The sequence below is a fragment of the Acipenser ruthenus genome, chromosome 4 (assembly GCF_902713425.1).
Source record: "Acipenser ruthenus chromosome 4, fAciRut3.2 maternal haplotype, whole genome shotgun sequence".
NCBI classification, from domain to species: Eukaryota; Metazoa; Chordata; class Actinopteri; order Acipenseriformes; family Acipenseridae; genus Acipenser; species Acipenser ruthenus.
This window is the reverse complement of record NC_081192.1, coordinates 99,238,064-99,264,432: the sequence shown is the minus strand read 5'-3', so window position 1 is coordinate 99,264,432 and position 26,369 is coordinate 99,238,064. Positions and strand designations below refer to the sequence as shown.

The following is a 26,369-nucleotide window of genomic DNA, read 5'->3' as shown; positions in this document are numbered from 1 at the left end:
TTCCCCTTTTCATCCCTATCAGTAATTTCATTTATATTACGAAGTAGTTGTATGCAATGAAACGTGTAAAAATGGTTCCACTACTCCCTGCATCCTCTCTTGTATTAAAAAAACAAACAAAAAAACGTGGAGGTCTCATAAAGTACTGCGCACGTCCCTGGTAGAGACTCACTAATCTGTATCGGCGCATCTTACCTCTCAGTAAAACCCATGCTCAAAAATCATGGTTTTAAGACCATGGATGAGGCCTGCAGGGTTTTTATTGAGAACTATTCCGACATCTTTCCTGTTTTCGCACAACTACGATACCTGTAGCTTGTGTACCAGCAGAACAGGGTTTTAGCTGTCAGAAGAGTGCAGACCAGCAAACACTCTTGTTTACATGAGGATCATCTAAAACATGACCATTTCAATGGAAGCTCCTGAGAATTAAGACTTTGATTTGGAAAGAGCAATAGACTTGGGTCTATTTCTACTACCATTATTTATATTTGCGTGTTAACTTCGTGTTAAACTGAAATAGTTACTCTGGAAAATAATGTAACTATGTTGATACAATATGTAAAAACGCAGATGTTGTGGTTGAAAATGCAGATTTTGAGATGGTATGTTTTTTACAAATGCACATTTTTAAAGGCTAGCGCGACCCCCGCACCTCTACATGGTCATGCAAATTAGTTACCGGAGTATCCCAAACATTTACTTTCTTTACTTTTCTTTCTTGTCGTCTTACTTTAGAAAACTGTCAAACATCGAAAGGCATTGTAGCTCGGTCAATACAGTATTTGTAATTCTCACAACGCTCTTAAGTCCTGCGCTGATGCAATCCTATAAGTAAACACTCACAGGGGGCGGCGCAGGGGGGAGAAGGTGAGCTCAATCGCATGCAGATTCAATGAGTCAGACCTGAGGGGAGCAGAGAAGCTCTGCGCTTAATGCAAAAAATAATGGCCGATTCCAAGTTTAATAAAAAATAAAAGCTTTTCTTTGCTTAAACCCTTTACACAAAAACGATGTATAAGCTTGAAAAACGATGTATAAGCTTGACTATCGATAGTTGTCAAGTGATACGATGCATCGCCTCAGCCTTAGTCATCCACAAGGACGGTCGCAGGCTAGTACTTCCGAGATATGGGACTGAACCCAGTACACGCCACCTGTTATTTCCTAAACGCATATGGATGTAGTAAAGATATCTGTATACTTGTCCTACACTTGCAGTTATCTAGAGACCAGCTTATCCAATTGGTATGAAACTTGCCAAGGTCAACCCACCAAGGGATGTAGCCCCTGAAATCAGTAGAACCAAACCCAGTCTCTAGCCACATGCCGTACCAAACTATATACCACAAGTACACATGCTACAGAAAGCGTTGGGAGAATCGGCAGTAATAAAATAAAAACAACCTTACTAAACGTCTAATAAATAGATTGGATGTTGCAGAGCCTACAGCAGTTTTTGAAATCCAACTGTAAGGCTGTTTTTAAAACACCCACATTAAATAAACAGCAGTGTGTGAAAGCGGTCTCTAATCGGGAGGATCCTAGTCTCTCTTTGGCATGGCATATGACCAACATGAGGCTGTGTTGGTTGCAGCTGGCTCTGCTTTTCCAATGACAGCGAAGGGGTGTATTCGGGCACAGAATTAGCAGATGTCATCAATGCTGTTCCTTTCACTGTGCTTTTCGTGTTTACCTTGAAAATTGATAATGGCAGGGAGCTTCTATGTCTGCCCAGTCACAAAACTGCAATCTGCTGTCTTTCTCCAGGATTGGAATACGCTTGCACAGTACTTCCAGTGTTTTGTTTTTTTTTAACATAGGAAACCCCACCCACCACAGTCTTAAGACTTTCTTTAATTGTATTTAGCAAGATAAAGGACTCCCTGCCCCCCACAGTGGTTTTTTAATGTAGTTTGGGGGAAAAAAAAGCCTTTTGAGGAATATGATCTATTGAACATTATTAATGTACTTGAAACCGCATCAGTTTTGCAAAGAGAATGTTATGTAATGCACTGAAAGTGTTACCGAACACCATGTTGTGTTTAGAACTAACTCCTTGCCTGCCGTAACAGTCTTGTGTGCAGTAACCCTGGACTATCGCTATTGTTACCAGGGTTGGAATGAGTTCCTTCTAAACACCACAGTGTTCGGTGGAACATGTTTGACCTCTGAAACCTGGTATTATTGACGTGTACTTTCTTTCTTTCCTTTTCTGCCCACGTTAAGTGGCTAAAAGCCAAGGTAAGAAGAGTTATTTTATGCCTGTGCATTGATAGATGCGGCTGCTAAAGCTTCCAATCAAACCTAGATTACCATTGTTCACGTCCCCCTGCTTTTTACCTCCAGTAGGTATAGTTGAAAATAACAGTCCTCCATAGAACTCTACTTCATGTTAGTCTGGATGTCCTAATGTATCGTAAGTGATATTGTCATCAACATGAGACATTTACATTAACAGTCCCCATAGTGCTTCATTCTAGGTTAAAGTAGTTACCTCACTTGATCTTGAGACATGGGTTTCCCAGATAAATGGGTTTTAAAATAAACGCAGGAATATCCAACATTAAATACTTAATATCTAGAGGCAACATAAATTCAGATCTGTTTCATACTGAAGTTTTTTTTTTTTCTTTGCCCTTTGATGCCAGAAACTGCGATTTGTTTTCCTGTTCCTGACGTTCCCCTCAATGCCTTGGACAGTAGAGCAGTCTTCTGTGGGCTATTCCACTGCTTGTTTCAAGTGCTTTTCTGCTTACTGGCAAGAGATTTTTGTATAAACTTCTAAGAGTAAGCTGGTACAGAAATGTGGTGAGAGGGATGTTGTATGAAACTGAAAACAAATCACTTTGTATCCCAATGAGAGGGAAATACAGCTTGGCTTACTGGCACTGTACTAATGCCCACTCTACAACTGGAACTTCTTTCTGAAGTGGTCTCTGTGCAATAAACAACCAAAATAAAGGGGTTTTTAAAAGATTGTTTTGTAATCCATTGGTGCATTATTACATCACCAATTAACATAACATTTGAGATTTATTAGTTTTTGTTTTTTTGTTTTGCAATTTTTATATTAACCAACCCTTTCCATAGCTGGTTCTCCTAGTCTTGCCCACTTTATTTCCAGAGCAGTGGTTCTCAACTCCTTTCAGCTGACCATGCAGATTATTGATCTCCCAACCTCGGGGAGGGTCTTTGTTCCAGGCTTTTTCTAAGTGATTTAATTGAACCAATTGAACCTCCTTCCAGGTCCTGGTTAACCTTGCTGTATTTCATTGTAAAAACAGACAACTTACAGGACTGGAGAAATTATGCAATATTAGTGACTTTGTTTTAATTGATTTCAATTCTCTCATGTATCTGGGAAATACCAAATTGCCATAACTTAATTTCTTTTCATCAAACATTTCCATTTTAGATGTATTGTTATGTATTTATTTGTTTGTGTTTTAATATAGCAATCGGATGACGTTGTAGGCTACTTGAAGTTTGATTATGAAATCCTTTGTATTGCAGCATGGCAGTAACCAGCCTGTCCGGGGAGGCACGCTCTCAAGGACCAATCCACCCACACAGAAGCCACCCAGTCCTCCGATGTCAGGACGGGGGACTCTTGGGTAGGCCAATAATAACAATGGAGAAAAGAGCCCACGCCTGAAACTGAAACAACACGGGGCTGGAAGCTAAATCTAGCCAAAAGCAAATTGTTATTGGTCATGTTAGATTGACTACACTGCCTGTGCAGTAGTGCTGCCTGAACAGATTTATGTGATTATTCAGAATAAGCTTCACAGAAATCAGGTGCTGACAGTCGGCTGCTTGGATTTTTAATGCTTGCTGCTAATCCTGGACTCTGTAGAGAACGGCTTTCTACAGTGGAACTTAATGGTGTTTCTAAAACATCATTTGAACAACTTCCAACACAACCTTCTCTCCACCATTAAGTACAATTGCATTGAACCGAGTTTGATTACTTGGCTAGATTTGTATTGCCTTCACTCTAGTTTTTGTTGAAAGACTGACGTGCATTATTGATTCATTGATAACAGATCTGCAGCCATTTAAACAAGCCAACCTGTCTGCAAGACAGTGTTTTAAAACAATTTAATATTCCATATATAATGGTTTTTCTAACCACACTTTTGTTCGTGTCATTACCAGACGAAATACTCCGTACAAAACCCTGGAGCCTGTGAAGCCTCCTGTGGTTCCCAATGACTACATGACAAGCCCAGCCAGGCTAGGCAGCCAGCACAGCCCCGGAAGAACGGCATCCCTCAACCAGAGACCAAGAACTCACAGGTAAAACTACTTGACATGGCATGTCCCTCCTTCTGCGTTTGCATCATAGCCTGTGTCTGGCTGTTGAAAGCAGCAATGTGTTTTTGTCCAGTTTTAAGGGAAGTCTTACTACATCCAGCAAGTCTAAGTGTGTGCTGAGGAATTTCCTGGAAAGCATACAGTAGTAGTGTTTGCTCCTTGGTTCAGCATGTTCCTGGAATTGTAAAGCCGCATTGTCTCATAGTCCATGTTATGTTTTACACTAAAATAAAATTCATTGGTGTCCATTTACAATAGTCCTGTAAATGTCCCCTTCTGTGGGCTCCTATCAGAAAGCAGATCACAAGCTATCCTCTCTTGAATCTGCTTGAGACTGCTTCCGTGAAACCCCTTATTACAGGGGTGTCCAGTCACGGTCCTGGAGGTGCTGTTCCACTCCAGGTTTAACAGGTAACATGATATAATTAACTGGATGCAGGTTTCATTGGTTCAATTAAACAATTTAGACCAGGGTTGGAATAAAGATCAGGAGTGGAAGAGCCAACTTTGGACACTCCTGGTTTTATTTGAAAGGCTCAGTATATAACAATAAATAAATCAATATGGGGAGCAGTATACTAAAATGGTCATCTTTTGCACAGCCAAATGTTCCATGTTGCGATCGTGTGTCCTTGAACCCGAGCTAGGATTGTAATAGTAACCACTTGGTCTCAGGGGTGGGTGGGTGTGTTCATTTGTTGTGAAGTGAAAATGATTTATGAATTTTTTTCATTAATGGCTGAAATAAATAATGATTGAACTGTTGCACATCTGAAACGTAGGGCTTGTCTGCTAACAAAACAGCTCATTATTTTTAGTAACCGTGTATTGATCGGGAACAACTCCACTTGTGTTTCTTGGCAGCATCCTTTTTTTATGAACTTTAAGTAAGAAACTAACATAATATTTAACAGCATTATTATGGTGATAAACAGTAATCTTATCGTATTCTTTTGAAGCCTGTTCACCGTGAACCTCGTTGAGCTGCATTTTTGTTTTAAGCTGAGTTTGTTCTTCAGTAGTTTTGAATGAAATATTAAACTGTTATGTTCCTTGCATCAGTAGATATTAGGGGTGCAACAATTAATCGATGTAATCAAACTTCGATTACATATTAGTGAATCGATGCATCAAATTAGAACCCAGTTTGAAGTCTCATGTTGCCGGTTTGCATTAAAACCTTGAGTGTGTGAGAGTGCGCTTCTTTTAGTGATAGTACGGTAGATTAGCGCGTTGCTAGGATACACACTTTAGGCCTCTACATTGGCGTTGGACAAGCCAAACCTACTGTATTCGTTATTTAAAAATTAAAGCAATAGGTTGTTTTTAAATCTGTTAATCTACAGATTTTTTTTTTTACCTTTTGTTTCAAAGCATGTTGTGTTTGGATTATATGCCAATATTAAATAAAAATTAGCTGAATTTAGTAGAATAATTAAATTGTCAGGATTTGTGAGATTAATTCAAATGCTTTGCTTTTGGACATAAAATGTTAGCAGTAATGAACAATCATAGTTCAGATAAAAATGACTTTCATGATATTATTATTATTATTATTATTATTACAATGTTAAAGGGACATTTGATACGGATGCACGCATATACTTTTCAGTTGTTAAACTCAAGTCCTTTGCATTTCTTTTTTTATAATCGGAAGTGTACTAATTTGAATATAAGTTGTGCCTGTTTGTTTAACTATTCTGCACAAAGGTGTTTTTAGTTTATTGGATCTTCTGTTAAAAAAAAAAAAACGAAATGTTTTTTATTTTGAAAAATAAAATGTCAATGCATCGATTTTATCGCTGATAAATGTCTATACGATACGAAATTAGGGTGCCGATTGCACCACTATTTGTACCTTTTTTTTTTGTTTGTTTTTGGTGTTTATTACTTAACCTTTTACGCCAGAGGGATATTGCTGAAGAGAGGTTTTCAGTCTCTGTTGCAGTATCCTGGTTAAATATATACAAATAAATGAATGAGTCATTTAAACATGCATCATGTTTCTTGTGTAGCAATTATCAAAACCATCTAAACCAGAGTAGGTGCATGGGGAGCAAAAAGGCCTGAAGGTTGACCTTGCTGACTGTGAAACTTGACCTTGATGCAAATCTAATTGAAAAATATTTGCTAATAGGAGAGCGAAGTTGATGTTCACGGTTGTCTGTTTCTACTAGCGGCCTCAATACGTGGCTTTAAATTTGCTCCATGACACACAAGGGGCTTTTAGTCAAGTACGTCATGAGTGCTTGACGGTTATTTTAGATAGATTGCTGGTTTAAACTCCAGCCAGCCACCACCAGCCATGGGATCTGTTCTGCTCTTGAGGTGTTGATGCTAGTTTTAAATGCTGCTCCAATACTACTGCCTTGAAAAACGGCTCACATGGGACTTTGTGAATGGGCTCATAAATTAGCGCAATAAAATCATCTGTGAGGTTTTGGTTGCAGTTTCTCAATATTTTAGCAGCTCCAGTGAATATATTGGTTGAGTGGGTGGATGCGTTTTAATATCTAGTTCTTTTCAGGTATAGGCAATTTGATTTGTTTTATTTGCTTTACAATAATTGGGTTATAAAGCAAGTAGAGTTATGACGTAAATAATAATTAATGAACCTTGCCTGACTTGGTATGTGTTGAAAAATCAAACTGACGAGAATGGTCTGCAAAAGCCACAGTACTCTCACCACATCTTCACATCCTTGGTCTGCATCAGTCCCTTTATATTTCCAGCACAGTGGGTGTGTGTCTGCTAATCTGATGGAATGACTTTTCTCTACAGTGGCAGTAGTGGTGGAAGTGGGAGCAGAGAGAACAGTGGCAGCAGCAGTATTGGCATTCCCATCGCCGTGCCTACACCCTCACCACCAACACTGGGACCAGGTAAGGGGCTCTTTCACAGCCTGTCCTGTCGATTACCTGTCGGCAGGTGACTGGCTAACTTGGTTGAAAAATAACCACTATTCTTTTTTTGTGCATGTGGGTGTTGTGAAAGGTACTTGGCATTTTGGTGGTTCACACAGGCTATCTGCATTGTAGATAATGGCAGTGAAGGCATTGCCAGAAATGTCCTGTCTGCTCTTCAGCTCTACCCTTTAAGTGGATGAGCAGACAGTTTGTTACCATGACTGTCTGACCCTTAGATACCGACAGGATGAAGGTGCCGGTTGTATTTGTGCTGTGGCGGTTTAGATACCTGTTAAAGAACTGGGCTGAGGTAATCGGAATTGATTCCACCGAGACCCGTAGAAGACATTCAGATTGAAATGAACCCACTGACTTTGTTAGAGGACTTTCTGTCTTCTTATTACTGGATATTAAAATGCAAGCCCACCTTTCTCAATAAATAAACAAATAAATGTGTATTTTTAATTCACTAATGTGGTATAATGTGGTAAAGTTAATTTTGCAATGACAAAAGAAAGGTCTTTAATTTACCGTCCTACTGGAGAGTTTACTGTTAAAATGTACATCATTATGCCAATTGCATCATTATAATACTGGCACAGTTGATTTATTCTGCACTTCCAGCCAGAAGGAAAATCAGCAATTAGGCATTGGACCAAATGAACAGGATTAAAGAGTGTAAATTCTAAAGCAATTGAAAGGGCCTGGTGAAAGAACAAAGCATATATTTATCCCAGTGCATCTTATTTAGATGCAGTGTATTCTGGGTTAGGTAATCCTCAGCACGTTATTGATGTGGTTGTCAGGGAGCAGACCTTTTGTTCTGAGTTCTGATAACCTGAGAGTGATCCTGCTGTATGAAGCTGTCAAAAAATATGGATTTCAACATGGCTTTCTTCCACACACAAACAATCTACTGTATTTCTTAATTCCACCAAACCCTATTACTATACTGTTTTAAAAGCCTGAGAAGTCTTCTAGGACTACACAACTGACTACCAAATTCCTTCAACTTTTACTACACTAGTACACTTACACACTTTGTGTTTTTTTTATGATGTATTGTACACTGTTGGCAACAGATGTGATGGACAGTTGGATTATAAAATCAGATGATGTCATGTTTTAATTGATATGAAACGTGTTATTTCAGTAACACCAATGTTCGCTCACCCTGGAGCCCCCCCTCCAGCACCTCCACTCCCAGGTGTGGCTATGATAGGTGAGACCTCCTTGTCTGCTTGGGACTGCTGGGCAATCCCTTCTCTCTATTTGTTTTGTGTTTTAATCTGACAGTAGGTCTGATGGTCATTGCTTTCAGAGGGATGCGGGTGAACAGGTGGATTTGGTGCTGCTGTGGTGGATTTTTTTTAAAATTGCAATTGATTTACGGCTGCTTTTAAAGTCTCTAATGTGATAACCCTATTGATATTAGTTTCTTCCTTTTCTTGTATGTCTTAATCCATGCTAGAATTGGTGAACATAAACCAAAGAAAAATTGGCATTAGAGACTTTCTGGGCTGCTTTTTTTTTTTTTTTTTTTTTTTTTAGTTTTGCATACTTTTCCCAAGGATTTAAAGTCATTACAACAAATGAACGTCATCCTAAAAATGATTGCTTAGAAATTTAATTTAGAAGTCCAGTTGAAATGTAAGCGCAGCATATTTAGATGGTGCCTTTGCTGAAACTTGGAGTAGCTGCTATAAAAGGCAATGTTGTTTAGAAATTGCATGTGGTACAGTATGCTGTGAATGCAGGGATTTTATCATGATTCTGGTGCCAGTGATATATTTCTATCCTTGGCAGGAGATATGCATGTTGGAAGTAAATTCTAAGGAAGTTACGCTTTGCCTCTCTGCATATGTGCTTGCTCATTAATTGTAAGCAGTGGAGGGTATGGGTTGCTAAACGTGGCCTAACACATTTTGTGAGTGGGGTTTTCGTGGGAAAGTATGCAAGTGTTTTAAAGAAAATGTGGTTTGTTTCCCTAACTGGTGGTGGTGGTGGTGGTGGTTGGAGGGGTGCAGAGTGCTTCACTTGACAGGAAATGGGTTCAAGAGTTATCTGTCCCTCCGAGTTCAGTGAGTTACACCCTCTTCATAGTGGTGCTATTTCTCAGGATTGTCAAATTCATGATAAGCTTTTCTTTTGTTGGCCGCCTGGGATGAACAGGAAATGCGACAAAAGGGGTGACTTTTTCCCTCTGGAGAAGAAGTTTAAATATAGTTTTTCTGAAGTTTTGAGAAACAGTATTGAAATTCCTCTTAATGCGTTTATGACCATTTCTTGTTCAGTGCTGTCTCAACCCCTTTTTTCCTCGCATGTTTTTAGCTCATGTGAATAACATGTATGTTATAATTTTCAAACTAATTAGCCTGGAAAGGTCCTATAGATACAATACAAAGCAGTCCACATTAACTACAGAGTTAAGTTGTGCAAATACTGCAGTGTAAATGCTCTTCTGTTAAACTGAATGACAAAAGTGTTAGATTTGGTAAGGTTCAGGAAATGATGTCATGGCAAACATGTTCTTCAGTGTACCTTTTAAAAACTATCGGGTGTGAAAATCAGAACAAGAGCCCCATGGTTTATTTGATGTGGTGTTTGTTTATGCACATGAACGGTATGTATTCTATCTACTGTGTCATTTATGGGAACTGCATTTTAACATGTGCATGTTTAAGTTTTGTTAACTACCACTAAAGTTTAAACTAAACTTAGATATCAGACTAAATGAATTCAATACTGTATTCATTTGTTTTTTACATGTACAATTTATTTTAGTACATTCCACATTGAGTTGTCTAGAGTTTACGCTAATGATGATGATTTAGTTTTACTTGGTCCCTTGATTGTGCTCCATGGGGAATTTGTAAACCTGTGTTTTTTCCTTCTTCATATATACTGTATATAAACTTAATCTTACTGCTTTTAAACACACGTGGATTATTTATATTTCCATCTGTGTTCAGCATAACTGCATACATGTGTTGCCCACTCATTTCCTATTTTATTTTATTGCATATTATTTAACACCCATTGCCGTGTCTATTCTGCGGTTGCTATTTGGCTGCTGGTTTGTGGTATTCTTCTTGTACTTGGGGAGTCTGTCACTGTATTAATAAGAAGGTGGTGCTCATTCTCCCCGCTTTGGGTTTCCTTTCTCACTGCTTGCAGCGTCGGGCCCGGTCCCTGGTCCTGGTCCAGTTCCTGGCTCTCAGTTTGGAACAATAACCCGGCAGATCTCTCGGCACAATTCCACCACCTCTTCTGTTTCCTCGGGGGGCTACAGACGAACCCCTTCCATCACGTCTCAGTTTTCTGTGCAGCCTCACGTTAACGGCGTACCCCTTTACCCTCCCAGCTCAAGTAAGGCTCCTTGCTTTTCTTTCTCCGACTGCCACTTAAAAGCATGCTCCAGTAGTGTAATGTAGGAACAATGCTTTTTTTGTTGCATTTTTGTATACTGTACTGTGTATAAACGGTTTAGTTATTGTGCTAATTTAGCAGCATGTATATACTGTTAAATTAGTGCATGCATGTATGAGCCTCATGGCTGCTCTTTCAAAATCTTGCATCCCCCCCCAAAAGTAGGAATACAAGGTTTTGCAAGACTTGCATTAATGTACTTCCTATTCGGAAATACTAGTAAATACATACCCTTTTTATTGCCAGATGTCATCCTCATTTTAGTGTCAAAGTAAACCGTTTAGTATCTGTTCTATTTAATTTCAGTGCATTGTACATCGCCCTGTTATCTGATAATGTTTGATTTTGCTTTATATTTATTTTCTCTGTGGAAGGTTTCTCTGCATTCCCATTCCTATATTTGCTGTTTACTGGTAGTGTAAATAGTAAATCACAAGGTGCCGTGGTAACCCTAGTCTTTGTTTAATCAGTAGCCGTACATTTTAACACTATCAGCAATGTGCCAGACAGAGAGGAATTAAAACAACTGCTTATCCTCCATAAGGCAAGGTTTAATATGCATTAACATTCAGCCAACTTTGAAATAGTCTGGATAGAAATAGTTTTGTACTGCTTAGATCAATTTTGTAAGCACAGGGAATGAATTGGTATTGTATGGTATAGGCTTCAGAACCATGCAGATTCTGAGCTTTATGATATGGATTGGAAAAGTACCATATGGCTTTTTTGGAGTTTTTTGTCGTACAGCAATCCAGTTTCCCCAGGAAGAATATCCTCAGGATGTCCTTGGATAGTGTGGATGCACTGCTGACAGACACAATGGCAACTCTCCAGAGTGAGGCTGCTTGTTGCAGTTACAGTGCCCCATGAATTGTGAGACCTGGTGTAGTCCACTTCATTATGATCAGGCGCTCCAGTTAAGACCCAGGTAGCTGCTAACCCTCTGGAGCTTTAGTTTTTAGAAATGAAAGGATGGGAAATCCCCTTTTAATCTTTTTAGGAGTTTTGTGCAACCACAATGCAAATAGCTGTCCGTGCGTGGTTGTGAAATGTACATTTCCTGGTCTTTAGGTCATACAGTATTTCCCTTTTTTTTCATATTAAACCTAGGCTTTTACATTCCTCATACTTGCCTCCTTACAAGTTTAAGCATTTCAAACCAATAAATCATCGTTCGCAAAAAATAGATGTTAGTGTGGAAAATGTAACGGGGCCCACTGCCAGTTGTAATGCCTCCTGTAAATACAGCGATATGGTCCTGACTTTGGAGCAGGTGTGTCTGTTACTCAGTGGTGTTTTGATGCAGGGCTGAACAGAAAACAGGATAAATTGCCCATGTATGAAAAGAAAATCATGTATTCCAAATGAGTGCAGGCAAATCCCTGGGGACGAGTCTGAGCATCTGAACAATTGAGAATGTGCCTGGGGCAGCTCCACAGCAGGAACATACATCCTCCATACATGTTTGAGCAAGGCTAGCTGTGCTCTGAACCCAGACTGACAAACGCATTTCGTTTCAGGCGATACTTATTACTGCAAAAACAAAATTGAAAGCCATTTTTTGACCCACCCCCCCACACTCAAGTTGTGTATGCATGTTTTTAAATCTTTATACATTTTACTAGCTAGACAATTGTATACCACAGTGAGTGATCTCTTCTATTGTGGACCACCCAAGTAGTACAGTGTGTGTGTGTGTGTGTGTATATATATATATATATATATATATATATATATATATATATATATATATATATATATATAAAATGTGTGGTGTTATGAAAAGAGCTTAACCTCAGTTTGAATTTGGGTAGATAACAATTTAAACAAAGCCGGCAACGTTGTACAAGCTGTACAATATATTCAAGGTGTTGGTTCTGGGACTCCTGTTTCACATGCCTTTGTTCCCTGTGCCTGACTGACATCTAATTGTTTGTTTCCTCCTGTTTGATCCCTGCCCTCTCTCTTTCCCTGTTTGGTTTGTGTTGCTGCTTCAAGTGTCTATTGCCCCTCCTCCTCCCCCTATGCCTCAGCTGACTCCACAGATACCTCTCACAGGCTTTGTTGCCAGAGTGCAAGAAAACAGTAAGTCTGGAAACTACCTCGCTGTCTCTGAGAGTAGCATGCTTCACATACACGCACGTTGTGTTTCTCTTGTTTTAGTTTAGAACTTTCCTTTCACTGTCTGTCTACATCTCACGACCTTGCTAACATTTCTCTGATCGATGCATGTTGCCATTTATACATACAATAGTGCCTGTAGATTGTATTGTTCAAAATAAAAACCTGCCACTTTGTCGGTGCCAGGCAATTAAAAGAAGTCAAAAACAAAGTCATATGACTCACCAACTCAACTGGTTTTAGATGCATTTAAAAAAAAAAAAACTGCAGTCCTGTATAAATTCTCCTCTCAAACCAGCCGAAGTAGATTAACCTTAAACAGTAACTAACCCCATAGTTTCAATAAATAAAGTTAGTAGTAGTCAGCTATACAATTAATTCAAACTTCTGGGCTAATTCTCATTTAGCATAAACACACAAGCGCTGTCCAGTTTGCAGGTCTGGTTTTGCTTATCATTTTTTTTTGTCTGCTGGCTACATTCAGACAGCCCTCAAGTATCAGTTCTCAACTGCTTTTTGACACACTTTGACAAAAAAAAAAATAATTAAATGTCATTACAGTTTGGGACTCAATGGCAATATTGCATGTAGAATGATGATATAAGAACTAAACTTTCTTGAATTCTATACTTGCCTCACAGGTCACACTTTTTAAATACTTCTTTTTTTTTTGTTTGTTTAATGGCTTAGAGAAGTCAGTTTACATACTACACAAGCACAGACACAGCAGGCTGCCATCTTTTGGAGATAAACAGAATTTCCATTGACTACAAGGTTGATGCATTTTTTCAAAATTTTAGATCCTATTGCTTAGGGATGGGATTTACGTGTAAAACTTAACATTATGTGCTGATTTAAAAAAAAAAAAAGTTTTTTTAATTACATTTGGATACAGTGTGTGTAGCTGTTTAGGCTACTACGGGTTCAGAATGTAGAAGAGTGGGTTTATTTCAAACACCTAAAGGGAAAGCTGTTTAACTTTCCTTTACCTGTTAACTTTCATTACCACTGAGCAGCTCTCTGCTTCCCTCTAGTGAGCTCCAAGGCAAGGAGATGAGCTTCAGACACTTTAGATAAAGGAATACAGAATATATTGTGAGCTTTGGAAATAAGCAAACAGATTTTGAAAATGTACAACTTAATTTAATTTCTCTGTTGGATCTTTTTTCTGAAAGTAAAACACTATCTAGTATTTTCTCAACAGCGGTGGAGTTACATATCATCTCCACTCTTGGCTCTTTATTGATCTTGTGGATCTACATATCATCTCCACCCTTGGCTCTGTATTGATCTTGTGGATCTACATATCATCTCCACCCTTGGCTCTGTATTGATCTTGTGGATCTACATATCTTCTCCACCCTTGGCTCTGTATTGATCTTGTGGATCTACATATCATCTCCACCCTTGGCTCTGTATTGATCTTGTGGATCTACATATCATCTCCACCCTTGGCTCTGTATTGATCTTGTGGATCTACATATCATCTCCACCCTTGGCTCTGTATTGATCTTGTGGATCTACATATCATCTCCACCCTTGGCTTTTTATTGATCTTGTGGATCTACATATCATCTCCACCCTTGGCTCTTTATTGATCTTGCTGCCGCCCCACTCTTAGGATATATATATTTTTTTGCGTACATTTGTACAAACTCGTCTTTACACTCAATCATAAAATACATTTGCATGCATAAACTAATATCCTGAAATCAACAAGATCTTTGATAGGCAGACATGTACAGGAAAACTCTTTATAACTACACTAACTAAACTGTCAATGTAGTTTACTAACAAATCTTATAGCTCAAGTACAAACTTATCAGCCTGTTGCTTTTCCACGACTGCATGGGGATTCATGATGGATGGCTGCAATTACAATGAATGCACAGAGCATGTATGTTTCTATGTAATGCAGTACTTTTCCTCCTGGTTCAGTTTGCCCATTGACGTGTGGTTGTTTGAATACCTTTTGCCCTCTGTTCCAGTTGCGGACAGCCCCACCCCTCCTCCCCCGCCTCCCCCAGACGACATGCCCATATTCGATGAGTCCCCGCCTCCTCCACCCCCCCCACCGGCCGACTACGAGGACGAGGAGGCTGCTGTGGTGCAGTACAGTGATCCCTATGCTGACGGAGACCCGGCCTGGGCACCCAAGAGCTATATTGAGAAAGGTGAGCATTAAGTGGGGGAAATAAATACATACAACCTCCCAACAGTTCGGGAAGTGCCTTTGAAAACAAACAGTGGAGGTACTTGTATGCATTTGTTGCCATGGTGTAATTGAATGTGTTTGTAATGTCATTTACTACATGTCTTTCTATTGAAACCTTCAGGCATCATGGTATTGAGTGTATGTATATCTGTGTAATTATATATATATATATATAATGATGTGTGTGTGTGTGTCACAAAGAAACCTGTCCCTAAAGGACTGAACATTTTGTGGCTGCTTTATTCAAGGTGTTTTGCCATTGCTTGCATTTTTTTTCTGGGCGGTATGTTTTGTGCCGATTTTTGAAATTAGAAAAGGTAAATGTCATTCAAGCTGTGTACAGAGAGAAACAATATTTGTATGCTTTTGCTCACCCAAAGAACTAACACTCTTTTTTTTATTATTTCCCCCTCTAAATGTAGTTGTTGCAATTTATGACTACTCAAAGGACAAGGAGGATGAGCTGTCTTTCAATGAAGGTGCAATTATTTACATTATCAAGAAGAATGATGATGGCTGGTATGAAGGCAACTGCAATGGAGTCACTGGCTTATTCCCTGGGAATTATGTGGAGTCAATCATGCACTATGCAGATTAAGAGACACATCTCTAGTGGGGACCCTATTTATTCACTCATATCTGGACAAAATTCATTGACCTAAAATGCTTAGATAAGTGCATTGGGATGTGACAGAATGTTCCTTTGCTTTTTAAATTGCAAATATAAATTCTATTTACTGGGTTACTTTTTGGGTTGGACAGGGGTGGGTGGGGAGAATTAAGGTATGCTGAGGTGCAACATGATATGATTTGAGTATTGATAACCTGCTTATTTCCAATGTGTTTAATGGTCTATAGGCAGGTGTTGTCATATTACTATGTGGCTGTTCATAATATGAGCAGCTGTCTCTTAGGTTGTCAGTAATGTGTTACTCTCTGAGTGTCTTTCACAATGTCTTGACCAGCCTATCCCATGAGTGTATATGTAGAGGTATATTTTATACATCAGGTTTTAAATTGTGCTGTTCATTTATGTTTTTCTTCCCAATTCAGCATGGTAACTGACACTAAGCTAGACCAATGCGTTTTTGATGTTATTAGAATGCGAATGGAAATGCAGGTCAGATTACCCTTTTAAAGCTAATGGTCATTCCTGAATTGTACTTTTAAATTTGCTTGAAGCATGCATACAAATTAAGAATTTATGTATTGTAACCTGTACTCCTTTTTTTTTTTTTAAATCCATTATGCTTCCAGTTTGTTGTAATATATTTACAGTGAGCAATCACACTCATTTTTTTTTTTTTTTGAATGAAGTATCTAAAGCATTGTTGTGGAATTGGTGATCTCATATTCTAAATGCTCCAATTTGTATTTAAACATTTGATATTACATTTGCATAATGAATTTTACGTATGTGGCTTCATAGTATGTAAAACAAGGCTTTGTGGTTTTGTTGGGGGGTGGGAATATATATATATATATATATATGGAATTGTTTTTTGCCCCACTAATTCTGCTGCTGATATTGACTTGGAAATACTAACCATTCAAATTTAATTTTAGAACTTGGCTTCTAAATCTTTTAAACCTTTACCCTGAAAAACAGGAACAAATCCGATGAACGTACTAGCATTTTTTAAATGATTGCAATTTGTATTAGAGGCTGTAAGTGTAAACGTGCACTGTGGGATCTTTCTGGGTTTTACCTGAGCTTTATCATGGAACTGTTCGATTTCACGAATTTAAACTGAAATACTGCCGTGCTGCAACAAGCATTCCATAAACCAGAAGTCTAATGGACCAGAATTAAAGTACTTTGATTTTAAACCTGTTTGTTGCCCCTCCCAGTTTTATTTTTAGCTAAGGCTAGTTTTTTGTCAATTTTAGTTGTCCAACTGTATGTGTGTGTGTGTGTGTGTGTGTGTGTATGTATGTGTGTATATATATATATAGAGTGTGTGTGATATATATATCACAACACACACATTGACCAAACATGGTTCATATGTATTTTTGCTCTATTAAATTCTGTCAGTTAGTTATGACCTCAAATAAGATTCGATATGATAACATAATCACAGGTAGGGGGTAGAGGTTATGCAATTTTGCTAATATTCAAGGTTGAAATGGTGTGTTTTTTATTAAAATATCGTTGCTTGCATTTATTATTTTCCGTGGCTATGACATCTCATTCTAGCAACACAATATTTTTTACATATATAAATGATCCTGAAGGAACAGACTTGTTGAAATTGTTTACAGTTTAAGTACAGTAGTCCCCCAATCACATACCAGGTCTGAGCTTGGAGTAAATGGGGTGTAAAAGATGCAGTCAGAGTTTAAACAAGGCCAATGACTTGTACAGTGGTGCTTGCCTAGCAAGCATGAAGTATCAAGTTCTGCTGCAGTTTATTGCAGTGATACTGTAGTCTACATTTTTTATGGTAAGTTTTACTAGTAAACTTAATTTACAATAGCAATAGGTGGGCTATGTGACATTATCTGCTGATTTCAGAGCCTGATTAGCACTAATCATGGACCATGATTACCCTGAAATTTGACATTTTTTACTTTAATGTAATCTCCAAACTATGATATTTGTGTTTGATTTTTTTTCCCCAATTTGTGTGAAATGAAATAGTGCCATATTAAATATGTTGAACCAATTCTACTGTTTATAGATTTAAATGGAGATGTATTTTGATCATCAGTTTTGTGTTAGACAGGGAGAAGCAATCTTATGTACAGGAAAAGACTGGGATACCTAGTGTTTAGTAAACTAGTGTTATACCATAGTACCAGCCAGTATAGTTTGTAGCCATGAGCTGCCTTTTTATGTTACCTTGATTTAAACGCTGGACTTATCTGTGCTTGTGAGCACAGTAGAATGTTGAGACATGGCCATACATGATTCTATTTATGATTTCTGTGAGTTGTACGAGAGCCTATATCATTTTTTTGTTTAAACATACCATTTCTCCTTTTAACCAAATAACTATCATCTTGACTCTTAACGACTGTTTAGAAAAAGCTGTAGGCATCACATTTTTAGACAATTCATCTGGACCCTCTGTGTAAGAAAATACAGCTGTAACACTAGAATTTAAAGTCTTAAATGAGCACTAATGTTTAACTAACTTTTCTGGGTTTTGCAGCTAATAATGCCTTGATACTGTACTTTGTCTGTTTGCTTTGTTATAATAAACGTTAAGTGTTCTGTAACTAACACATTTTCTTTAAACAAAATTTTTTTCTACATTTTCATTTGTATATAACCTGTTAATTGAAATTTCTGTACAGTCTTTTATAATAAATCATTCTCCTATATATTTGTTACTGTAGTACTTAAATAAGACTCAGGCAGAACATTCATTAAAAAATATTGGCTTTATGTAAATTCGATTACACTGTTGGTTAAGGAATTAAGGCCTTTTGTTATAATTGTGAATTTATAACATGTACATCATGTCAACAGACCAGAACAATGATACCCACACTGGTCTTGCAATTTGGACGGTTTGTATAGAACAATGTAAAGAAGTCCACACAAAACCAGCACCTGATTTCCTTGATTTTAAGAAGCCCATGTGTTCTGTCTGGAGTAATGGGGTTAGCAGAAATGTCTGAGTAATAAAAGTGCAGGTTCATAATTCAGAGATGTTTCTTCAGTCCTGGGTGAACATATTTACAAACCGCCTCTACTCCAATACTGTGGACAAACCACTGTTGGTTCCTCAGGCATCGTCCAGAGAAATAGCTGCCTTGGACAGAGGAGTTTGAGATTGTTACTTGTCACGAATCAGAATGATTTCTGTGAGTTGTATGAGAGCCTCCCTCTCTGGGGAAGGAGACAGCTTGCTGATCTGTCGGATAGCTTCTTGGCAATAACGCTGGGCGAGGTAGTTTGTTTGTTGGACACCATTGCTCTATAGGAATTGGGGAGAAAGAGATGCAACATTTTAATACTGCTACCGGTTCTTTTTTTTAAAACTGGTAGGTTGTTCCATGCATTTTGTAACCCTCTGTAAAAATAAGTGCATCCTACTTTCTGTTCTAAACTCACTTTTACTCTGCTTCCATTTATGCCCCTATGTTCTTCTCTCCTGTGCTGAACTTGATGTAGTGTCTTGGGTTAAGACACCATTTATGATTAAAGACTTCAATCAAGTCCCCTCTTTCGTTGCTAGGCTGAAGATATTTAATTATGTCCTTAAGTCCTGGGATCAGCCTAGTTGCCCTTATCTCTACTTTTGAGTGCAGTGTCTTTTTTGTAATGAGATCACCAAAACTGCACACAGGATTCTAGGTGGGGTCTAATTAGGATACATCTTGGCATAACTTCTTTAGACTTGTATTCCATGCTTTGTTGCAATATTGCCTAACATATGTTCTTTAATTGCCTCGCCACATTGGCGAGATACTTTTAGTGATGACTCCACTATAATCCAGAGTTCTTTCAAAGTCTTTGTCCCCTATTTTCATCCTGTTCATTGTGTACTCATAACATGGACTATTACACCCAATGTGCAACACTTCACATTTTTGTAACATTAAAATGAATTTGCCACAAGTGTGCTCAGTTTCCCTTTGAATTAGCTGGCCTGCAGTTTCAGAGTCCACTTCTCTCCCAAGTTAGCTATCATCTGCAAATTAACAATCTTGCAGTGTGTATTGGTAACACTTTAGGTGTCTGTTAGAAGTGATTATAATCAAAAGTGTAGGATAGCTGTACTGCAAAAGCAAAGCAGCCCTATACAATTGGTGAGACAGACACAGACTATATCTGTTATAACTGATATAAACATAATCAAAAAAAATGTATAAAAGTCTTTTTTTTTCCTGGTCCAAGTCATTTCTATAAATGAGGAACAGTAAGGGTCCATGTACACACTCCCCTGAGCCGATTTTACACCAATCACAATCACTCTTCGCTTTGTTTATTTAAACCAGTTCTGTATCCAGTTGCAGGTCCTCCCCTGTATTCCTGCTGGTCTTCCATGTGTTTTATATCTACTGGTTTAACCTTATTTTATTTAACCTGGTACAAAAAATGGAAAGTATTCAAATATTTACTGTGTTTGATTTTAGCATTACAGTGGTATAAAATTAGTATTAACTTATGCTGGGTTTAACCAACAAACCATGCATGCACAATAACAAACATCCCTTTTCAGTTTTTACTTTCTGCATATGCACGTTCCTGGTCCTTTTACAAACTCTACCCAACAATAAAACTACATTACTCTACAGAAATAATACAAAAAATAAAAATTCTACCCCCAAATGATCACACAAAATACAGCCCTTCTAACTCTAGCGAATGTGCACATATACATCAAGTAAAACACAGCCCTGGACCGGAAGTCTTGATATTGCATACCCCAGTGTAATAGGGTCTTTATAGAGACTCCAAAACAGACTTCTTTACACAAATTCTTACCTGCAATACATATTGCCAAGCACGCTCCACATCTCCTGCTGAACTGAACCTTCTCATGATCATTTCATGGAGCTCTGGAAACTTTATAAAAAAAATTAAATAAGGAAGTTTACAAAAAATCTAATCTATTTTGGTCCATGTTCCCTGATTTCTCCTTTCCTGCTTGCACAACTATTATACATGAAATAATATGTTTATTTTAAAAGGTTACAAATCCATATATTTATATAAGTTAAAAAATGCATATAGAATATAAAGAAGTACGATTTACAGCGAAAAACAGGTTAATCTCACTTGCATAAGTATTCAACCCCTTTGCTACTGCAGCCCTAAATCAGCTCAGGTGCAAATTATTTGTTTGAAAGGTCACAAAGTTAGTGAAATGGTTTCAGCCTGTGTGTATTCAAAGTGGTTTAACTTGTAGATTATATACCTGAGGGAAATTAAGACTTTCAACTGACAGCTGCAACTGACAGTGATCCAGCAAAGCAACCATGAGGAACAAAGCTTTCGAAACAAGTCAGGGATAAAGTGGTAGAGGCAAAGAGCAGGAGAAGGGTACAAGAACATTTCAAAGGTGCAGATTATACCTCTAGCACAGTGAAGTCCATCATTAAGAAGTGGAAAATGCATCATACCACCCAGACACCAGAGACCTATCCAAAAAGACTCATAGCAGTAATTGCTGTAAAAGGTGCTTCTACCAAGTACTGACTTAAGGGGCTGAATACTTATGCAACCAGTAAATTTCATTTTGTACATTTTCTTTGCAAGTTTTGCTGACATTTAACCTCCTCATATAACAGTGTTCAGTTTAACCACTACATCTTTGAATAAAAAAAGTTTGTTTGAAAAACTGCATAAATTATTTGTAATTCAACAAAATGTGACATTATTGGTAGGGGGTGAATACTTCTGCAAGCTTACCTGCTGACAAGCAAATAAGACTGGTCCTGTGGCTAAACCAAGCCGGAGATCTGCAGCCGAAGGCTTTCCCAGTTGATTTGCACAAGATGTAAAATCCAACACGTCATCTACCAGCTGGAATATAAAGCATGGTTTGAAAACTTTCAGTTACTGACAGACACAATACCAGACAACGATCTCAGTCAGAAGGGTCATAGAAACCTGATACATGGCAGAAGTTTGCAGTCAGTAATGTACGTGGAATGGAGTATTAAAGCATAAATACATTGACCAGCAAAAGCAATTGTGTCAGGAGTGGTCACTTACAGTAGAAACTAATGACCCTTTGTTGAGCCATCACCCACGGAGGAATGTTTTTCAGCAAAACAGATATTGTAATAAAGACTTTGAATTAAAAGTTACATTTTCCAAAAGATCAGCTGATTTCACTGTAAACTAGCTAAAAAAACCCAAAAAACTAAAACAAATTGCTTTTAGACGAGTACCCTATTATATGCATTATTATAATGTAACTACTAATTCTACTACTTGTGCATTCACCGAGAACCTGCTGAAGTTGGACTCATTACCTGGAATGCGATTCCTACATTCCTTCCATACTGAAAAGCAATCTCATGGACCTCTGGGTCAGAGCTTACAAGAAGAGACACCTTTCAACAGAAACAAAACAGAGCGAGAGAATCAACTGGAAGTATGTAAACGGGACTTTAAATGTTTTGAATTTTTGTTACTTTACAAAAAGTCTCTTTAAATGTTGACAAGACAGAACGTACATACTGCTTTACAACTGTTTGCTATAAGACTGGCAGTCTTCTTAAAGGTTTTGTCGAGGTAGTGTTTAAATCGCTCGTTCTCTGTCTCCTTTGAGCCCAGCTGCATGAATTCCCCTAAAATGTAAAACAGTACTGTGGGTATGAGATTTTACTGGTAGGTGCAAAAAAAAAAAAAAAAAAAATTGTAACAATAAAAGTAATTCCTTACCCCGTACTAAATCTTCGATGACCTGAGATAAGACTGATACCACAGTGTTGTTGCCAATACGGCCCAGTGCCAGAGATGCCACAGAGAGGATAAAATCTCCTGCAAGTATGGCCTGTGAAACAAATAGCACTATTAAAACCTTAAAAACAGTTTTTGAGAAGATTACTAATTTTCCAAAGCACTGTTAAGCCCGGGACAGACAGGTGCGGCACGGCACGCTATACATTTTGCAGCCTGTATCGCTGCCATTGCTTTCATATGGTGTTGGACAGATCAGCACAGGACAATACTGCTAGTCTCGTGGCAACGCTGGGCCAATCACAGCCAAGTGCTGACAACACATGCTTGCCAGGAAAAATCATGAATGAAACTGTTGTCTACGGAGGTGTCCAAGCACCCTGAAGTGTTTGATCCCTCCCACATTTAAAAAAAAAAGGGCAGGCAAGTCAGTATTTTATACATCGCCCCTGATAACCATCCTTCCTGCCTTTTTTTATTATTTCTGTAGTTCACTATTTTTACTAAATAACTGGCTGTAAAATGATATATTTTCTAACACTTTAGTAGTAGGCTACTTGCTGTCAGCAACGTATTGTATGTTTCTTTGCTAAGCTCAGATCGCTCGTTTCATACACCTGCATATAGACGACAAAAAAACAAAGATGAAAAACACACCAGTGTTTTTATTTAGTAGATTATATGGGGGGCATTACAGCCTGCATCCTAATATTCTACTAGATGATGCAAAACTTTTGGCCATACATGTAAATTATATTCGAATACATAGACTACGGTGTGGTACTGACAACTACTGTACCGCGTAGTGCATACCGCTCCTGTGTGTCCGGGTGCAGACTAGCAGTACCGCACCGTGAAAATGCCCAGCGGTGCCACGTCTGTCTGTCTGTCTGTCTGTGGCTTTAGTTTGTTAATATTTAAAAACACTATTCTTTAAAAAAAAAAGGCCTAAACATTCCTTAAAACAGTCCTGTTTTGTGAATAGGGCTATGTGCCTTCAGAACCTAGTAGGACAGTAATACATCACGAATGCTTTCATCCATAATCTGGATGAGGGGACCATTAAAGTTTGATCAATTCCAAGTGTTAGTGTGACATAATTGGGCGCACAATAAAACTTGTAATGTCTCAAATGTAAAATTAACATTTATTTTTTAAGAAACGGCAAGTATGAGAGTATGTAATCAAAAGTTAACATTGTTTGGTTTTTTTGTTGTTTTTCTTTTATCTTATCTTTATTTTTCTTTAGCTAAATGTGTTTTAAATGTAAAGTAGCTTAACCTTTCTTTCACCCCAGACTTCATTCAGAGTAGTTTTCCCTCTCCGGGTGTCAGAGCCATCGATTACATCGTCATGAACAAGGCTTGCAGTGTGAATCATTTCTGAGATCATAGCTATTGAGCGCTGGCCCGGAAGCAGCTCTCTTGGGGTAAAAAAAAAAAAAAAAAAACAGTTGTCAAATCATATTACTTACTGTAGGGCAGCAAGATAGTACGCCTGACAAGGACCTTATTCTATACTGCACTACTATGTGAATCAACAATTATTTCAATAGCTCACCAAGCAGAATTGCTGCAAATAACAATGAGCTGCTGGCTTTTCTTCAGGACAGTTAAATTGCAGTTTTAGCAACAGTAGTTTCTACAGATTATGACATGGGCTGTGACACTAAAACATTGAGTTTATTTTAACATTAATGCATGTGCAATTGATGTATAAGCATATACAGAACCTTTTACACCACATTATCCAGTTAAAGCAACACGTACAAAGACAGCCATGTCACAAGTAGATGCACATCTAGTCAAGTTTGCTCTGAAACCCAACTTACACACCCTGCCCCATGGCAAAATGAGGAGTGCAGAAACTGACGGGCATGGATGGATAGCAAGCATGTGGAAACTATGTTCAGGACAGCCTACCTGTCTCTGTTGCTGTGAAGATTGCATGCACGAGCCATTAGCACCACAATCATTGGTCGGAAGGCTTTTCCTTTTCCATCAAAGTAATAATCACACAGAGATTTCAGTTCCGTTTTGGAAACAAACAGCTCCTGAAAATCAAAATGAAAAAGTAAAAAAAAAAAAAAAAAAGATAGTTTAAGCACTTTTTTTTTGAACACCAATACATACCCTTTTTGTTTCATGTCTATAAGCTTTTATCACTGGTGCCCTATGGCTAAGGGTATATACTGTAGCTATGCTATTTTCTTTCCATGTGCAAAGGGAGGACAAAAAGTTTACATTCTTAGGAGGCAATTCCATGCTCACTGGATACCATATTTAGCCAGTTCCAAAGGAGTTTTTAAGTATGCTCTGACAAATGTTAATATTGTGTATAACCATGGGATAAAAACTGTAGAACACTCAAATGCTTACCTTTTTAATGTCCTCATAGAGATTTTTCAAGTCTTTTTGAACAAGTTTAAAGGGGGCCTTCAGTTGTTCATCACTATTCACATTGCTGCAGCAACATCTAGTTTGCATAGTGTGAAACAATCTGAAGCTCTTCCTACAAAGAGAGAAAGTGTTACATATATAAATAAATTACACATCAACAGCTCCAAACATTCCCCTTAATTCACTCTGAGTAGGGATGTTAAGATTCAGTTAAATCTCCTAAACTATGAAACTTAAAGGGCCAGTCGGTTAAAAAAAACAACGAAAAAACACATTAACATATTTGGAATCTTTGTATCCAATCAGAAAAAAAATTGTTTATCTCCTAGAAACCCTTATAGTTTTTCATTGTGGTGCTTACGATAATTTCGGTTTATTTTATATTATTTTCTAATAATACTTGAGGTAAGGATATTATTTTAAATGAAAGTGTATACATGCTTTTATTAGCACAGAAAACGGTACATTAAATCATAAACAATTTAGAAGATGTTAAAGAAAACATACCTCCACAAAGGGTTGGGTTTCTTGGTAAAAGCTACAGCCTGTAATGAAAAAGAGAATGAATGAGTTGGTGTGGCCAAGTGCTGACCCTTCCAATTTATATATACACACACACACTGGTGCTTGACAGTTTAGCACGCTGCTGTGGTGTTGAGTAGTGCAAATATCTTACTAACAATGTGTCAGTAACACTACCGGATACGCGAAGAGCTTGCCATTCATGTTAAGCTTCCGCGAATACACTTATAATGACCCATAAAAAATAAACAACGTAATATACAAAAGAATACTTTTTAAAGTTGAAATGTAATATCTACGTTTTCTAAATAAACAGCACCTATAAACACTGCGTTGCCCATAATGTGACTCTCATATTAAGAAAACAAGGGACACCGTATTTCATGGGGAAATTAATGTTATACTTCACCGGTACAGTTGGTCATAACAAGCACAGCATATAAAATGTGAATTTAACCTTGCATTCTATCAATCCTACAAAATAAATAGATATTGACTATGTTTCGCCTGCTTAATTCAGTTCTTCAGTTAATAATAGTACTGTACCTTTCTCACGCTAACAATTTCAGTGTGACACTGACAGTTTGACCTTCTCAAAGTGCAGCGGGATGTAAACCATGCACCAGCCTAGTGTGCTACACAGATTAATGTACTGTCACACGATGCAACACTCACACACACACACACACATATATATATATATATATATATATATATATATATATATATATATATATATAATCGATATTTTGCATCGACTACTCTAACTGTACTCTTTCATTGACCTTCTCACGTTTGGCAAGTCTGTTCAAACAGGAGTCGCCATACCTCGCTTCCAGTGCTACTAGGGCTGCCCAGGATGGCCGCAGTGCCCGTCCTCCTAATCAAGCCACTCGTGATGGTTAGTGTCCTTTGTTGGGTGCGACACAGGTTGTTTATTAATGTCACGCCGTGATTGCCAACCATCCACCAGCTACACTGCCTCCACGGCAACGCCATGTTCTCCCACACACCCCACACAGACAGCAACCTTTCACCAGGAAACGGAACAGCCCAAATAACCGAAAGGGGTGGAGCAGGCGGAACGG

At 38.1% G+C, this 26,369-nt stretch overlaps 2 protein-coding genes across 11 annotated transcripts in view; one reads left to right on the top strand and one right to left on the bottom strand.

Annotated features, from left to right (window-relative positions):
* Positions 1–16,821, top strand: part of LOC117399260 (abl interactor 1) — a 44,862-nt gene extending 28,041 nt beyond the window's left edge. The window contains exons 4-12 of one of the 9 annotated variants that reach the window (XM_059023199.1): positions 2,230–2,244; positions 3,517–3,617; positions 4,162–4,302; positions 7,102–7,202; positions 8,380–8,448; positions 10,404–10,595; positions 12,654–12,740; positions 14,765–14,950; positions 15,414–16,821. In XM_059023199.1, the coding sequence (XP_058879182.1) occupies positions 2,230–2,244; positions 3,517–3,617; positions 4,162–4,302; positions 7,102–7,202; positions 8,380–8,448; positions 10,404–10,595; positions 12,654–12,740; positions 14,765–14,950; positions 15,414–15,589 (1,068 nt within the window). In that variant the 3' untranslated portion in view covers positions 15,590–16,821. The remainder of the gene's footprint in view (positions 1–2,229; positions 2,245–3,516; positions 3,618–4,161; positions 4,303–7,101; positions 7,203–8,379; positions 8,449–10,403; positions 10,596–12,653; positions 12,741–14,764; positions 14,951–15,413) is intronic. The other 8 variants (XM_059023202.1, XM_059023200.1, XM_033998337.3 and 5 more) reach the window with 8 other exon arrangements.
* Positions 16,822–18,362: 1,541 nt separating this feature from the next.
* On the bottom strand, positions 18,363–26,367 carry LOC117399263 (all trans-polyprenyl-diphosphate synthase PDSS1-like). Of its 2 annotated transcripts, none has more exons than XM_033998347.3 (11): positions 26,110–26,347; positions 25,267–25,304; positions 24,739–24,871; positions 24,283–24,413; positions 23,642–23,783; positions 22,343–22,454; positions 22,139–22,248; positions 21,931–22,011; positions 21,362–21,475; positions 20,435–20,515; positions 18,363–18,920 (listed from the first exon to the last, which is right to left on the bottom strand). In XM_033998347.3, exons 1-11 carry the CDS (start codon positions 26,278–26,280, stop codon positions 18,780–18,782), a joined length of 1,254 nt encoding a protein of 417 aa, XP_033854238.2. In that variant the 5' UTR covers positions 26,281–26,347; the 3' UTR covers positions 18,363–18,779. The 2 variants fall into 2 exon arrangements, with proteins under 2 accessions (XP_033854238.2, XP_058879188.1); XM_059023205.1 differs by having other exon boundaries at positions 18,790–20,032; positions 26,110–26,367.
* Between the last annotated feature and the right edge of the window lie 2 nt (positions 26,368–26,369).

Coding starts and splice junctions, on each gene's coding strand:
- LOC117399263 (XM_033998347.3), bottom strand. CDS start 26,280: ATGGCGTTGCCGTGGAGGCAGTGTAGCTGGTGGATGGTTGGCAATCAC. Junction 25,305..26,109: donor CTAGTAGCACTGGAAGCGAG/GTATGGCGACTC, acceptor TTTTCATTACAG/GCTGTAGCTTTTACCAAGAA. Junction 22,455..23,641: donor AAGTCTGGGGTGAAAGAAAG/GTTAAGCTACTT, acceptor TTTGTTTCACAG/GCCATACTTGCAGGAGATTT.